The sequence below is a fragment of the Takifugu flavidus genome, unplaced genomic scaffold (assembly GCF_003711565.1).
Source record: "Takifugu flavidus isolate HTHZ2018 unplaced genomic scaffold, ASM371156v2 ctg567, whole genome shotgun sequence".
Classification (NCBI taxonomy): domain Eukaryota; kingdom Metazoa; phylum Chordata; class Actinopteri; order Tetraodontiformes; family Tetraodontidae; genus Takifugu; species Takifugu flavidus.
This window is the reverse complement of record NW_026622181.1, coordinates 1-12,748: the sequence shown is the minus strand read 5'-3', so window position 1 is coordinate 12,748 and position 12,748 is coordinate 1. Positions and strand designations below refer to the sequence as shown.

Genomic DNA, 12,748 nt, shown 5'->3' with positions numbered 1-12,748 from the left:
CACCCCCCTCCCAAAAAATGTGTCTGGAGCCGCAAAAAATTACAGAGTTTATAAACTTCTAAGTTTTAATCTTTATTTAAATTTTAACAGTTGAAACCAGTGAATACAACAAACAAGCCCACTTTAATATATATATGTATATATACATATGTTTAATAGTAGTAACCCATGCGTTCTCCCGTCCTCTTCGGGTTTGTTGGCAGCCAGCCAGTGATCAATGGACGCACCTTAAGATACAAAAAAAACTACATCAGTTCTGAGTATGAGGATTTTTTTGAAAAAATAGCTTATTAAATTATGTTCCTCTTACCTGTTTAGTGAGATTTCTGTGTCTGCATTTCCCTGCAGATCTTCCCTATGTTGGCGCTGTAAGATGTGACTTTCATCTTCACGCAGGACTGTAGAGTCTCGCTGGTGAAGCGGGAGCGGTATTTGGACTTTATAATGTTCATGCTTGAGAAAACTTGCTTGCATAAGTAAGTTGAGCCAAAGATGGATAGGACTCCAAATGCACACCTTTTCATGTTGATATAGGTGTCGGGAATGGCATTCCATGTTGCAAAAATAAGTTTGTCGGGTTGGGGTAGTTTTTCCATATCACTCCATTTGTGCTCTTTAGCGAGAGTAGCCCTCTGACGGACGACTTCTTCAAGATCCGCTGACAGGGATTTAAACTTGTTAACCCACAAAACTTTATCCGCAATATCGGCCAGTTCAATTTCTAGATCAGGCTTACTTACTCCTGTGAATGCGGATGTGTTCAGCAGGGATGGGTCGCTGTTCAGTGGTGCAACAGGGAAAGAGAGAGTCTGTTTCTCCTTTCTGAACTCACTGAACCTTTTTTCAAATGCAGCTTGCATTGCAGTAATGGCACGGTGGAAATAATCACAATTTATGTGATTGTTTGCTTCTTTGAACTCTCTTAGGGAGGGGAAGTGAGAGAGCGTGCCATTTTGTACATCTCTGGCGAACACTGTCATCTTGCGCTCAAATGCCAAAATCTCCTCCAGCATGTGCAGTGCCGTGCTTCCCTGTCCTTGGAGATTTTTATTCAGCATGTTCAAGTAACTTGTCATGTCCACCATGAAGTAAAACTTTTCCAGCCAAGATGGGTCTTCCAGTTCAGGATACCCAAGGCCTTTATTTCCCAAGAAGGTTTTTACGTGCTCCAGACAGGCAGCGAAGCGTTTCAGCACCTCCCCCCTGGACAGCCACCGGACTCTGTTGTGCAGCAGGAGATCTGAATACGTGTTTTCGACTTCTTCTAACAACGAACAAAACTGTCGGTGGCTTAACCCATTCGCAATTATTTTGTTCACTATCTTAATAACAAGGTTCATTACTTCCACACATTCAGGGGGAAATGTTTGTGCGCAAAGTGCTTCTTGGTGGATAATGCAGTGAAACGTCATCAGATCTCGGCCCAGTGACTTTTGAAGTAAATTCACAAAGCCCTTCTGTGCTCCTCTCATACTTGGCGCCCCGTCAGTAGATACCGACACTAGGTGAGTGGTGTTTATCCCTTTATCTTTAAGACAACTCACAACAGCATCACAAATGTCCTGCCCCCGAGTTTGGCCCTTAAGCGGTATGAGTTCAATCAGTTCTTCCTGCGGCCCATTAGCATTGGCGTACCTGCATAACAGTGCTATCTGCTCAATATCGTTTACATCACTTGACTCATCACAGGCAATTGAAAATGCTTGAGCTGAATTAATATCATCAATTTGATTACTACTGATATTTGCTGCCATTTTAATGGTCCTGTCCTTAACAGTCTTTGCAGAGAGAGGCATGTCTTTAATTTTCTGAACAATTTCATTTTTGTTTTTAAAATCGGAGAATAGATGCTCTGATATTTGAATAAACGTTTCTTTTATGTATTCTCCGTCTGTGAACGGCTTACCCCTCTTCACGATCTCCTGAGCTGCCAAAAAACTAGCAGCTGTAGTTGACTGTGGAGAGCTGATCCATTTTTTGAAAGATAGTTTTCTCTCTTCAGCTTGTCGTTGCAATTCCGAAATTGCTCTCTGGCGCTCATCTTCGGTTGGGTATTTTTCAGCAAATGCTAAATGCTTGCTTTGAAAATGTCTTTCAGCGTTACTTTTTTTGTTGTTTGATAGTTTCTCGCCACATATCAAGCACGCAGGTAAGCCAGCGTCATTGGCGGTGAATACAAAAGCAGATGTCCACGCTGCATTAAACTCTCTATTTTCTTCCGAATTTTTTCTTTTTGGGGCTCTTTTCATGCTTACAGTGGTAGGGGTTCCCGCCGTGGTACCACCAGCAAGTGAAGGCGACGGCTGCTGACGTTGATGTGACATATATTTAAAGTGACAAATTATAAAAAAAATAATTAAAAAACTTTATTTAGATGGTATCAACTAAAACCCTAGGGGAATTGTGCAACAAAATGAACACATAATGACCATAATAAAAGAAAAAAAAACATTCCATGTTTTTTTGTCATGGCCATCGGGAGCCACTATAAGGAGGCTGAAGAGCCGCATGCGGCTCCAGAGCCGCAGGTTGCCTACCCCTGGGATAGACCCTTCCTTTCAATTTACTCAGTGCAACATTTATTAGTCGGGATATCACACCCTTGTGTGGTCTGCTGAAATCACCACTATTCACAGCTTTAAGGCAGATGTCCTTTGGTGACTTATGAGACATATACCATGGCTGTTCCGAAACCACACACTCATTCCCTATTCACTACTCACTACATGGGGGACATGGATTGAGTGAACTACGTAGCGCACTCAATTCAAAATAGCTTTCGGACACTACGGCGCACATTAAATGACGTAATGTTGTCGCATAATAATAACGAACCGTTCCCCGGGAAAAGTGGCCAGGTCCATTTAATTATTTTAACCCATCCGAAACATACCCAAACACATTCAGCGCTCGTTTCTTTTAAAGTGCAATATTTTACCCTATTATTATCTTTATAATAATAATAGATTAAAATATTAATGTCAATAACAATAACATAACACTTCCTTATTATCTCAAATAATTAGTGTCCGGTGACATTTTCGCGCCATGACATGATGGTACATTCTCAAATATCTATATAAGTAATACAGGAATTTTACATACAGGAATTTTACATCACAAAATGGCTCCAGAACTGCTTTTCATTATCTTTAATATTCTTTTGCTGCGATCCCGCCGTCTGGTGAGGAACAGATGCGTCCGAAGGACAATTTTGGCTCTAAGATCCAGATATCAAACTGTAAGTGAGGGAGGGGGGGGGAAACATTTGATGGTAGATTGATTTCCACATTTATGTGTTATTTTAAGATGGTCATATTGTATCAAACAGCACAGTGGAAAATTGCCTTTAAAAAAAACAACAACAACTTTGTTTTACCAACAGAACGCGCAACCATCACAGTATTGTGTGCAGAACAGGCATGTTCCATTGCTGGCGATGTACATTGATGGCCAAACTGACCTCCGCCCAGACTTCCGTCTCTCTCGGTCAACGGTGGCCAAACTCATCCATGTCCTGCGCACACCGTTTGACCATGGCTGGGGTCTGGAAGTGGAGGTTTTAGTCTACCTTTTCTGGCTGGCAAGCGCAACCTCTTACGTTGTGGTGTCCAGGGGATTTTCAATTCCACGGTCCACAGTCTTTGACATTGTTCACAGGATGTCAGACAAAGTTCTGTCCCTGAAGAATCGGACCATCAAATTTCCGAGTCTGGTAGACATTCCTGATATTGCTGCTGGATTTCAGCGCCTGTCAGGATCACCGGCTCTTCAAAATGTGGTGGGCAGCATTGACGGGTGCCACATTAGAATTAAGTCCCCAGGTGCACATGCTCACTGTTATTTCAACAGGAAGCTTTTCTATTCCATCCAGCTGCAAGCAATGTGTGACCACCAGGGCCTTTTTATAGACATTTTTACTGGCTACCCAGGCTCAGTCCATGACGCGCGAGTCCTGAGAAACTGCCCTCTGTATGTTCAGGGACTGTACCCACCTGAGGGATATTGTATAGTTGGGGATGGTGGCTATCCCTGTATGTCCAGGCCTATAGCCCTGGTTACACCGTACAGGGAGCCAGTGGCGAATATGATGGTGGCCAGGTTCAACAGACATCATGCAAAAGCCCGTTCTGTGATAGAACGGGCTTTTGGCATTATGAAGACCAGATGGCGGGCAATATTTTTTAAAGCTCTGGAGGTGAAGCCTGCATTTGCCACCAAGGTTGTTGCATGCTGCACCATTCTGGACAATGTGTGCTTGCAGAATGGTGACAGCATGGAACCCTCAGAAGATGCACTTGGGTCAGATGACACTGGTCAAATGCAGCCAGACCTACAATGTGAGGAGCAAATTCGGAACAGACTCGCTGCTGCCCTGTCAGCACCAACCCACCTCCCATCAGCTCTCTGTGAACATGATTACATTTAGGACTGGTCTTTATAATCCAGCGTTTTGGAGCATGATGTCTGTTGAACCTAGCTGGTTCCTCTTAATTTGAAAGACTTTTGTGTTCCATTTTTGTAAATAGGTATTAAATAATCCAAATTGGATAAATGCAAGTTCTTTATGTGTGTGTTTATGTAAATAGTTTTCATTTCAAAATCAAAAACTGTATCAATTAAATTTACACTTTGAATAAAGCATTTGTTATCAACCATATGATGCGAAGAAAGCAATCTTTGATGGAAGTTAACTTGATTTAAACAATTTAATATTACAAACACAACAGTACAATTATACAATTTAATATATACTTTTTAACATTTTATCTAGGAGTTTCTCTAAGAGATCTAAAAGTCTCTCATCCCTGGCTTCCTCTCGTGTTGCCCTTTCCTCGGCCCTCTCCAGCAGCTCCAGGACCCTATCGCGCCGCTGGCGCTTGCGTGTTGCTGGCCCTGGTTGCTCCTCCTCTGTCCCTGACTCACCATCAGGTCTCTCCGGGACTGAATGTGAGGAGCCTGACGTAGAATGGCCCTCCCCCCAGGCTGAGGCAATGAGGCATGGGGGCCGAATGGAGGGCCTGCCACCTATTGCCTCATCATGAGCGGGAACTATTTCCACTTGTCAGCAGTGACCTCCCCAGACTCAGTCCCAGACCCTGATGGTGGTCTCCGAAGCTCCTACAAATAGGGAATAAGCGAATAATTCAAACAGTAATGCAACATTTCCTAAATTATTAGTCTGTTACATTTAGACCAAATTTAAAGCAATTATTACAAAACTTGTAGGTTTTTTTAAGGTTCTCCCACTTTTTGGCTGCTCGTGCTGGAGTCAGCTTTCCTGTGAGGCCATTTCCCTCAGCACAGCTCTACAATTGGAACAAGGACATAAACAAATTGCAGAAGTCCATCAGTTTAGTTTCTGGATTGTGATCACACCAGATTCCAAGTTACAGCAATACAATACAGTATTTAATAACATTTTGCCACCACCCACTCCATCCTGCTGCAGCAGAAAACCTCTTCCCGGAGAAGAGGTGGTCCTTCTCCATCCGGCATCGGATCATCTTATTTATATCATCGTCACTCCCTTAAGAAATCAATTCAAGCCATCAGTCTGCGTTATATTAATACCACTCCTACAGTACCTTAAATTTGCATTTGAAATGCACCGACTCTAGTACGGCAGAATTAAAGCGGTACGTAATCTAATAAGATGCTTATAGTCGCATATAATAAATAAAGGCAAAAAACATTTAAAATGGAGGCAGCAATGTTCAACTAAAGTGAAAGAATTTTTACGCTCTAGTAAGATATGTGAAACAAATACCATATATAATAATAACATAATATTACATACATTTGTACGTCATGTCTGCTCGTTTACCCGCCATCGACAGATTACCACGTGATACCGTAAAGGCTGATGGGATATATTACCGAGTTCGGGTGCATCGGTGTACACTACTTTTTACAGTGCATTGTGGGATACATTGAGTGCACTAGTGATGCTCACTAAGAATTCGGACACTATTTCAAAATGGCGTCCACGCGATTGAGTGCACTATGTAGGGTATAGGGGGGGTGGTTTCGGACACAGCCCATATGTCACCACAGTCATCTTTCAGTTCTATTCTCTTCACCTTTTCAAGAACACCTCCATGAGTCAAGCCAACTCGGTCCTGTATTTTTGTTCAGGTAAGGGAGGTAGAAGTAGCGATATTATATGTTCTACTCCAATGCAAGAAATTATATGCAATAACGAATAATGGAACATTAAGCAGCCTTGTTAACTCCAGCTCCTGCCCCATTGAACTAAAGGATCAGGTATTTACAGACGTAGGAGACACCCCTGTCTCAACAGATGCATGGTTTTTACAGAGGACCATTTATCAGGTAATATACTGTATATGGTGAGGAAATTGCAACTTCACAAGATACTAAGGAACAAGTACAAGAAGCACAGACTGAGGTGACAGACCAAGTAACACAGGAACCTTCAGTGACTCATAAAAGTCAGGAAGACAAAGAGACAGTTTCAATCTCTCCTCAATCAGAAGGAGATAAGACCAGTTCCGTAGTTCAGGAAGTCAAAGAACCAGCTTCAGTCAGTGAGGAGGATGAAAACTCAGCTTCAGTCTCTCCCCGATCAGAAGGAAATAAGGTCATTTTTGTAGATGAGGAGGACGAAGAACCACCTTTAGTCTCTTTTTGTTCAGATAGAGATTTAGGATGGAATTTCAGCCCTTCTGTAACTGATGATGAACCAAAGGAATATCCAGCCTCCCTAAATCGCTGCTATTCAGAAAGAGATTGCACCATTTCTTTACGTGAAGAGGAACCACAGGAAAAGAAAGACATTGAAACACAAGACATATGTCAAGCTCATAAGTAAGCTAGTTTATCAAATTTATGTCAAAGCAAATATGGAACCTCAATGCAGTGATGACCTCATCGCGTACCTCTATGAATATATCTGAAAGAGAGTCAAAGATGAAGTTATATATATCACTGATGACTCATTTAAAAAGATGGACAATAAAATCCAAAAGATCCTGCGCAAAGAGTTAGGCAATCCAACAAGGTTCTCGTCTTACTCGAGTACTCGGAGGAGCCAGTCGTTGCAGACTGCATGGTCACCATCTTGCGTAAACTCGTCAAGAGGCCATCTAAAAAGAGGAACATTTTCTCCAGGGTTTTCTCACATAAGGCTCAGAACTTTGGGAGTTTTTAACATGTTTTATCATCCCCCTGCTGATGATTGATTACTAGAAGAAATAGTTGTAGTAAGCAAGTGACCAAAAATCCTACAATAAAAGTTAGCCAGGTTGACTTGAAAGTTTATTTCAGAAAATAGGCTGATGAAAATGGTATTTATGTATAATCAATACTGCAGAAAGTAAGACACAAAACCAGAACTTGTACTCAACAGAAAAGGTTAATAAAATATATTGGGACCTGGTGAGGTTGTGCGTGTGTGTATTTTAGGTGATATTTTTGGAACTTGCCTCAACGTGTCCAGGTCAAATAAAACATCACCCAGAGAATCTAAAGATTGTTACATATATCTTCCATGTGACAGTTGGGTCTATACTACAGCCAGTTTGTATAAGGATAAAAGCCACAGTATGAGGCGTATACACAGTTTTCAGCATAGAATTGATGGCCTCTTATAGTGCCTAAAAACAAAAACATGTTATTTGTAGTTCAATTCCAACTTTGTTATCAAGATCAGATATTTGGTCTATGATAGACACAAAATAATGCATTAAATTATTTATAAACAAGAGAATAAGGGCAGTGTATAATTATTAAAATAAAGCAGTTTTGTGACTTTGGAGTTATTATCACAGCTTTAACACACAAACAGCAGATATGGATCAAAGCACTACATATTACTTGTGCTATAAAGCTTTGATCATTAATATAGTTTTGTTTAGGTAAGGGGAAAGTATTATATGTTCAACACCATGCAGTAAACTATATGCAATAACGAATAATGAAAAATTAAGCAGCCTTGTTAACACCAGCTCCAGCCCCTGCCCCATTGCACTGAAGGGTCGGGTATTTATAGAATCAGAAGACACCCCAGTCTCCATGTGGTATATGGTTTTTACAGAGGATGATGAGGAAGTTGCCAACTTCACAAGATATTCAGCAACAAGTACAAGAAGCACAGACTGAGGTGATAGACCAAGAACCACAGGAACCTTCAGTGACTCCTGAAAGTCAGGAAGACAAAGAAACAGCTTTGGTCAGTGAGGAGAAAGAAGACTCAGCTCCAATCTCTTCTCAATCAGAAGCAAATCAGGTCATTTTTGTAGATGAGGAGGACGAAGAACCAGCTTCAATCTCTCCTAGCCCATCTCCATCACTCTCTTATGATTCAGATGGAGATCCAGAAGCAAGTCAGACCATTTCTGTAAACGAGGAGGACAATGAATCAGGGTTCCTACTCTCCTCATTCAGATGGAGATTCAGGAGAAAGATCATTTCTATAATTGAGGATGAAGAACACCTTTAGTCTCTTTTTGTTCAGATAGAGATTTAGGATGGAATATGAGCCCCTCTGTAACTGATGAGGAAACCAAAGGAACCTTCAGGACTCATGAAAGTCAGGAAGCCAAGGAACCAGCTTCAGTAGGTGAGGAGGATGAAAACTCAGCTTTAGTCTCTCTCGATCAGAAGGATATAAGGTAATTTTGTCGATGAGGAGGACGAAGAACCACTTTAGTCTCTTCTAAACAGCCATCTAAAAAGAGGAACATTTTCTCCAGGGTTTCTCAAATAAGCTCAGAAACTTGGGAGTTTTTAACATGTTGTGTCATGCCTGGTGATGATTGATTACCAGAAGAAATGGTTGCAGTAGCTGTTGGCAATTTACATCAAGCACACCTATTGGATTTGGGATGAGCGCCTGTCTGGGATGGAGGGTGTTTTGTGTGTGGGTTCGGGCTCTGGAGTGCTCGTGGAGGTCCAATGGGAGTTGGGCTCCGTGTGCCCCCTGGACGAGTTTCGATGCTGTCGGTTGGAGCCAACCAGTTGGCTTGACGAGTTTTCGACGTTTAGAGATGTACTGCTGTTTGTTTGTGTTTTTACCTTTGTTTTTTAAGTTGAAACTTTATTGCCTGCTTCGGTCTGATGAAATAAAAACTTTAATTTTTTTTTTTATTTCTTTATACATGTTTTATTATATAATTATCACCGATGTTAATTTTGATCATTTCATAAAATGTCAATATGCATGAATTCTGCATGTTTTGGGCTTCATCTCAATACAAGACCTTTTTTTTAACTATAGATGTTAATTTGGGATCACATCCCTCAATTATTCATAAACTAGCAGACTAGAGTGTTGCGTTGCCATGGGAATTGTATTTTACCACTATCCATTGTCCCTAAGTGGAAAGCAAGATAGTCATGTGGCCATGTTGGTGATGATGCTACACAAAGTACCTACTTTGTTATAAAGATCCAGATATTTGGTCTATGATAGACACAAATAATACATTAAATATTTATAAACAAGAGAATAAAGACAATATATAAATAAAGCAGTTTTGTGACTTTGGAGTTATTATCACAGCTTTAACACACAAACAGCAGATATGGATCAAAGCACAACACATTAATTGTGCTATAAGGCTTTGAGCCATTCATATATTTTTGTTTAGGTAAGGGAAAAGTATTATATGTTCAACACCACTGCAATAAACTATATACAATAACAAATAATGGAAAAATTAAGCAGCCTTGTTAACACCAGCTCCAGCCCCTGCCCCATTGAACTGGAGGGTCAGGTATTTACAGAATTAGAAGACACCCCAGTCTCCAACAGATACGTGGTTTTTACAGAGGACCATTTATCAGATAATATATATGACGAGGAAGTTGCAACTTCAGAAGATATTCAGTCAGGTTCCTACTCTCCTCATTCAGATGGAGGTTTAGGAGAAAAGAACGTTTCTTTAATTATGGATGAACAACTACCTTTAATCTCTTTTGTTCAGATAGCGATAGTGATTTAGGATTGAATATCAGCCCTTCTGTAGCTGATGAAGAACCACAGGAACCTTCAGTGACTCCTGAAAGTCAGGAAGACAAAGAAACAGCTTCGGTCAGTGAGGAGAAAGAAGACTCAGCTTCAATCTCTCCTCAATCAGAAGCAAATAAGGATTTTTGTAAATGAGGAGGATGAAGAACCAGCTTCAATCTCTCCTAGCCCATTTCCATCACGCTCTTATGATTCAGATGGAGATCCAAAAGCAAGTGAGACAATTCTGTAAACGAGGAGGATAATGAGTCAGGTTCCTACTCTCCTCATTCAGATGGAGATTTAGGAGAGAAGACCGTTTCTTTAATTGAGGATGAACAACTACCTTTAGTCTCTTTTTGTTCAGATAGCGATAGAGATTTAGGATTTAATATCAGCCCCTCTGTAACTGATGAGGAACCACAGGAACCTTCAGTGACTCATGAAAGTCAGGAAGACAAAGAACAGCTTCAGTAGGTGAAGAGGACAAAGACTCAGCTTTAGTCTCTCCTCGATCAGAAGGAAATAAGGTCATTTTTGTAGATGAGGAGGACGAAGAACCAGCTTCAATCTCTCCTAGCCCATCTTCATCACTCTCTTATGATTCAGATGGAGATCCAAAAGCAAGTGAGACCATTTCTGAAAACGGGGAGGATAATGAGTCAGGTTCCTACTCTCCTCATTCAGATGGAGATTTAGGAGATAAGACCGTTTCTTTAATTGAGGATGAAGAACCACCTTTAGTCTCTTTTTGTTCAGATAGAGATTTAGGATGGAATATCAGCCCCTCTGTAGCTGATGAGGAACACGGGAATATCCAGCCTCTCCTAAACTGTCCTACTATTCAGAAAGAGATTGCACCATTTCTTCATGTGAAGACGAACCACAAGAAAAGATAGAGACGTTCAAACACAAGACATATGTCAAGCTGTTCATACATAAGATCATTTATCAAATTTATGCCAAAGCAAATATGAAACCTCCATGCAGTGATGACCTCATCGCGTACCTCAATGAATACATCTGGGAGAGAGTCAAAGATGAAGATATATGTATCACCGATGACTCATTTAAGAAGATGGACAACAAAATCCAAAAGATCCTGCGCAAAGAGTTAGGCAATCCAAACAAGGTTCTCTTCTTACTCAAGTACTCGGAGGAGCCAGTCGTGCAGACTGCATGGTCACCATCTTGCGTAAACTCCTCAAGAGGCCATCTAAAAAGAGGAACATTTTCTCCAAGTTTTTCTCACATAAGGCTCAGAAACTTTGGGAGTTTTTAACATGTTGTATCATCCCTGCTGATGATTGATTACTAGAAGAAATAGTTGCAGTAAGCAACCTGTCGGCAATTTACATCAGGCCACCTATTTAGGGACGAAGCGCCTGTCTACCAGCGTCGGAGAGTTTTGGTGTTTTCTCTGGTCTCCACGGCGCCCAATGGAAGTGGAGAGCGCGCGAGACTTGACCCCTCTGTTGGCTCCGCTGTGGAGCTCTTGGTGCACCCCAGAAGGCTGGACGAGTTTTCCCCCACGGTCCAGGAGGACTACCAGTTTGTTGTTAAAGAAAAACTAGTTTTTGGACTTTTAGCACTGCTTTTTGCCTGCTTTCGGGTCCTGTGAAAACCCCAACCTTAACACATTTATGTTTTAATTTGATCATTATTTCATAAAATGTCAAATAAAAATGCCATTTTTGAATTTCTGCACGTTTTTGGGCTTTCAATCTCATTGCAAGACCTTTTTTTTAACTATAGATGTTAATTTGGATCACATCCCTCATTTATTCATAAACTAGCAGACTAGAGTGTTGCGTTGCCATGGGAATTGTATTTTACCACTATCCATTGTCCCTAAGTGGAAAGCAAGATAGTCATGTTGGCCATGTTGGTGATGATGCTACACAAAGTACCTCCGGGAATTTTCTGCTATGTGAATGAGATTTTTTTTTACAGTGACAAAAGGTGCTCCAAGTGGTCCCAGGTTCAACACAGTTTTTCCAAGCATGGATTTTCCCTTCTGTTTTGGATAGTGAAAGGGATAGACCCTTCCCTTTCAATTTACTCAGTGCAACATTATTAGTCGGGATATCACACCCTTGTGTGGCCTGCTGAAATCACCACTATTCACAGCTTTAAGGCAGATGTCCTTTGGTGACTTATGAGACAATATACCATATGTCACCACAGTCATCTTTCAGTTCTTATTCTCTTCACCTTTTCAAGGATACCTCCATGAGTCAAGCCAACTAGGTCCTGTATTTTTGTTTAGGTAAGGGAGGTAGAAGTAGAGATTATATAGTTCTACTCTAATGCAAGAAATTATATGCAATAACGAATAATGGAAAAATTAAGCAGCCTTGTTAACGCCAGCTCCAGCTTCATCCCCTGCCCCATTGAATTGAAGGATCAGGTATTTACAGACGTAGGAGACACCCCAGTCTCCAACAGATGCATGGTTTTTACAGAGGACCATTTATCAGGTAACATATATGGTGAGGAAATTGCAACTTCACAAGATACTAAGGAACAAGTACAAGAAGCACATACTGAGGTGACAGACCAAGAAACACAGGAACCTTCCGTGACTTATAAAAGTCAGGAAGACAAAGAGCCGTTTCAATCTTTCCTCAATCAGGAGATGAGACCAGTTCTGTAGTTCAGAAGTCAAAGAACCAGCTTCAGTCAGTGAGGAGGATTAAAATATCAGCTTCAGTCTCTCCTCGATCAGAAGGAAATAAGGTCATTTTTGTAGATGAGGAGGACGAAGAACCACCT

The 12,748-nt window shown here is 41.0% G+C and overlaps 2 protein-coding genes and 1 long non-coding RNA gene across 3 annotated transcripts; 2 read left to right on the top strand and 1 right to left on the bottom strand.

Annotated features, from left to right (window-relative positions):
- The first annotated feature begins 18 nt into the window (after nucleotides 1–18).
- LOC130520884 (uncharacterized) lies at nucleotides 19–2,549 on the top strand. Its single transcript, XR_008949095.1, has 2 exons — nucleotides 19–180; nucleotides 2,159–2,549. It is a non-coding gene; the product is annotated as an uncharacterized LOC130520884 (long non-coding RNA).
- Nucleotides 48–2,091, bottom strand: LOC130520883 (general transcription factor II-I repeat domain-containing protein 2A-like). The gene is made up of 2 exons (XM_057024583.1): nucleotides 311–2,091; nucleotides 48–227 (listed from the first exon to the last, which is right to left on the bottom strand). The coding sequence occupies exon 1, from the start codon at nucleotides 1,794–1,796 to the stop codon at nucleotides 315–317; it is 1,482 nt and encodes a 493-aa protein (XP_056880563.1). The 5' UTR covers nucleotides 1,797–2,091; the 3' UTR covers nucleotides 48–227; nucleotides 311–314.
- An 890-nt stretch (nucleotides 2,550–3,439) lies between the features above and the next one.
- LOC130520885 (putative nuclease HARBI1) lies at nucleotides 3,440–4,429 on the top strand. The gene has a single exon (XM_057024585.1). The coding sequence runs from the start codon at nucleotides 3,440–3,442 to the stop codon at nucleotides 4,427–4,429; it is 990 nt and encodes a 329-aa protein (XP_056880565.1).
- Nucleotides 4,430–12,748: the final 8,319 nt, after the last annotated feature.

Excerpts from the sequence above, each read along its gene's own strand:
- LOC130520883 (XM_057024583.1), bottom strand. The coding sequence starts at position 1,796 with ATGCCTCTCTCTGCAAAGACTGTTAAGGACAGGACCATTAAAATGGCA.
- LOC130520885 (XM_057024585.1), top strand. The coding sequence starts at position 3,440 with ATGTACATTGATGGCCAAACTGACCTCCGCCCAGACTTCCGTCTCTCT.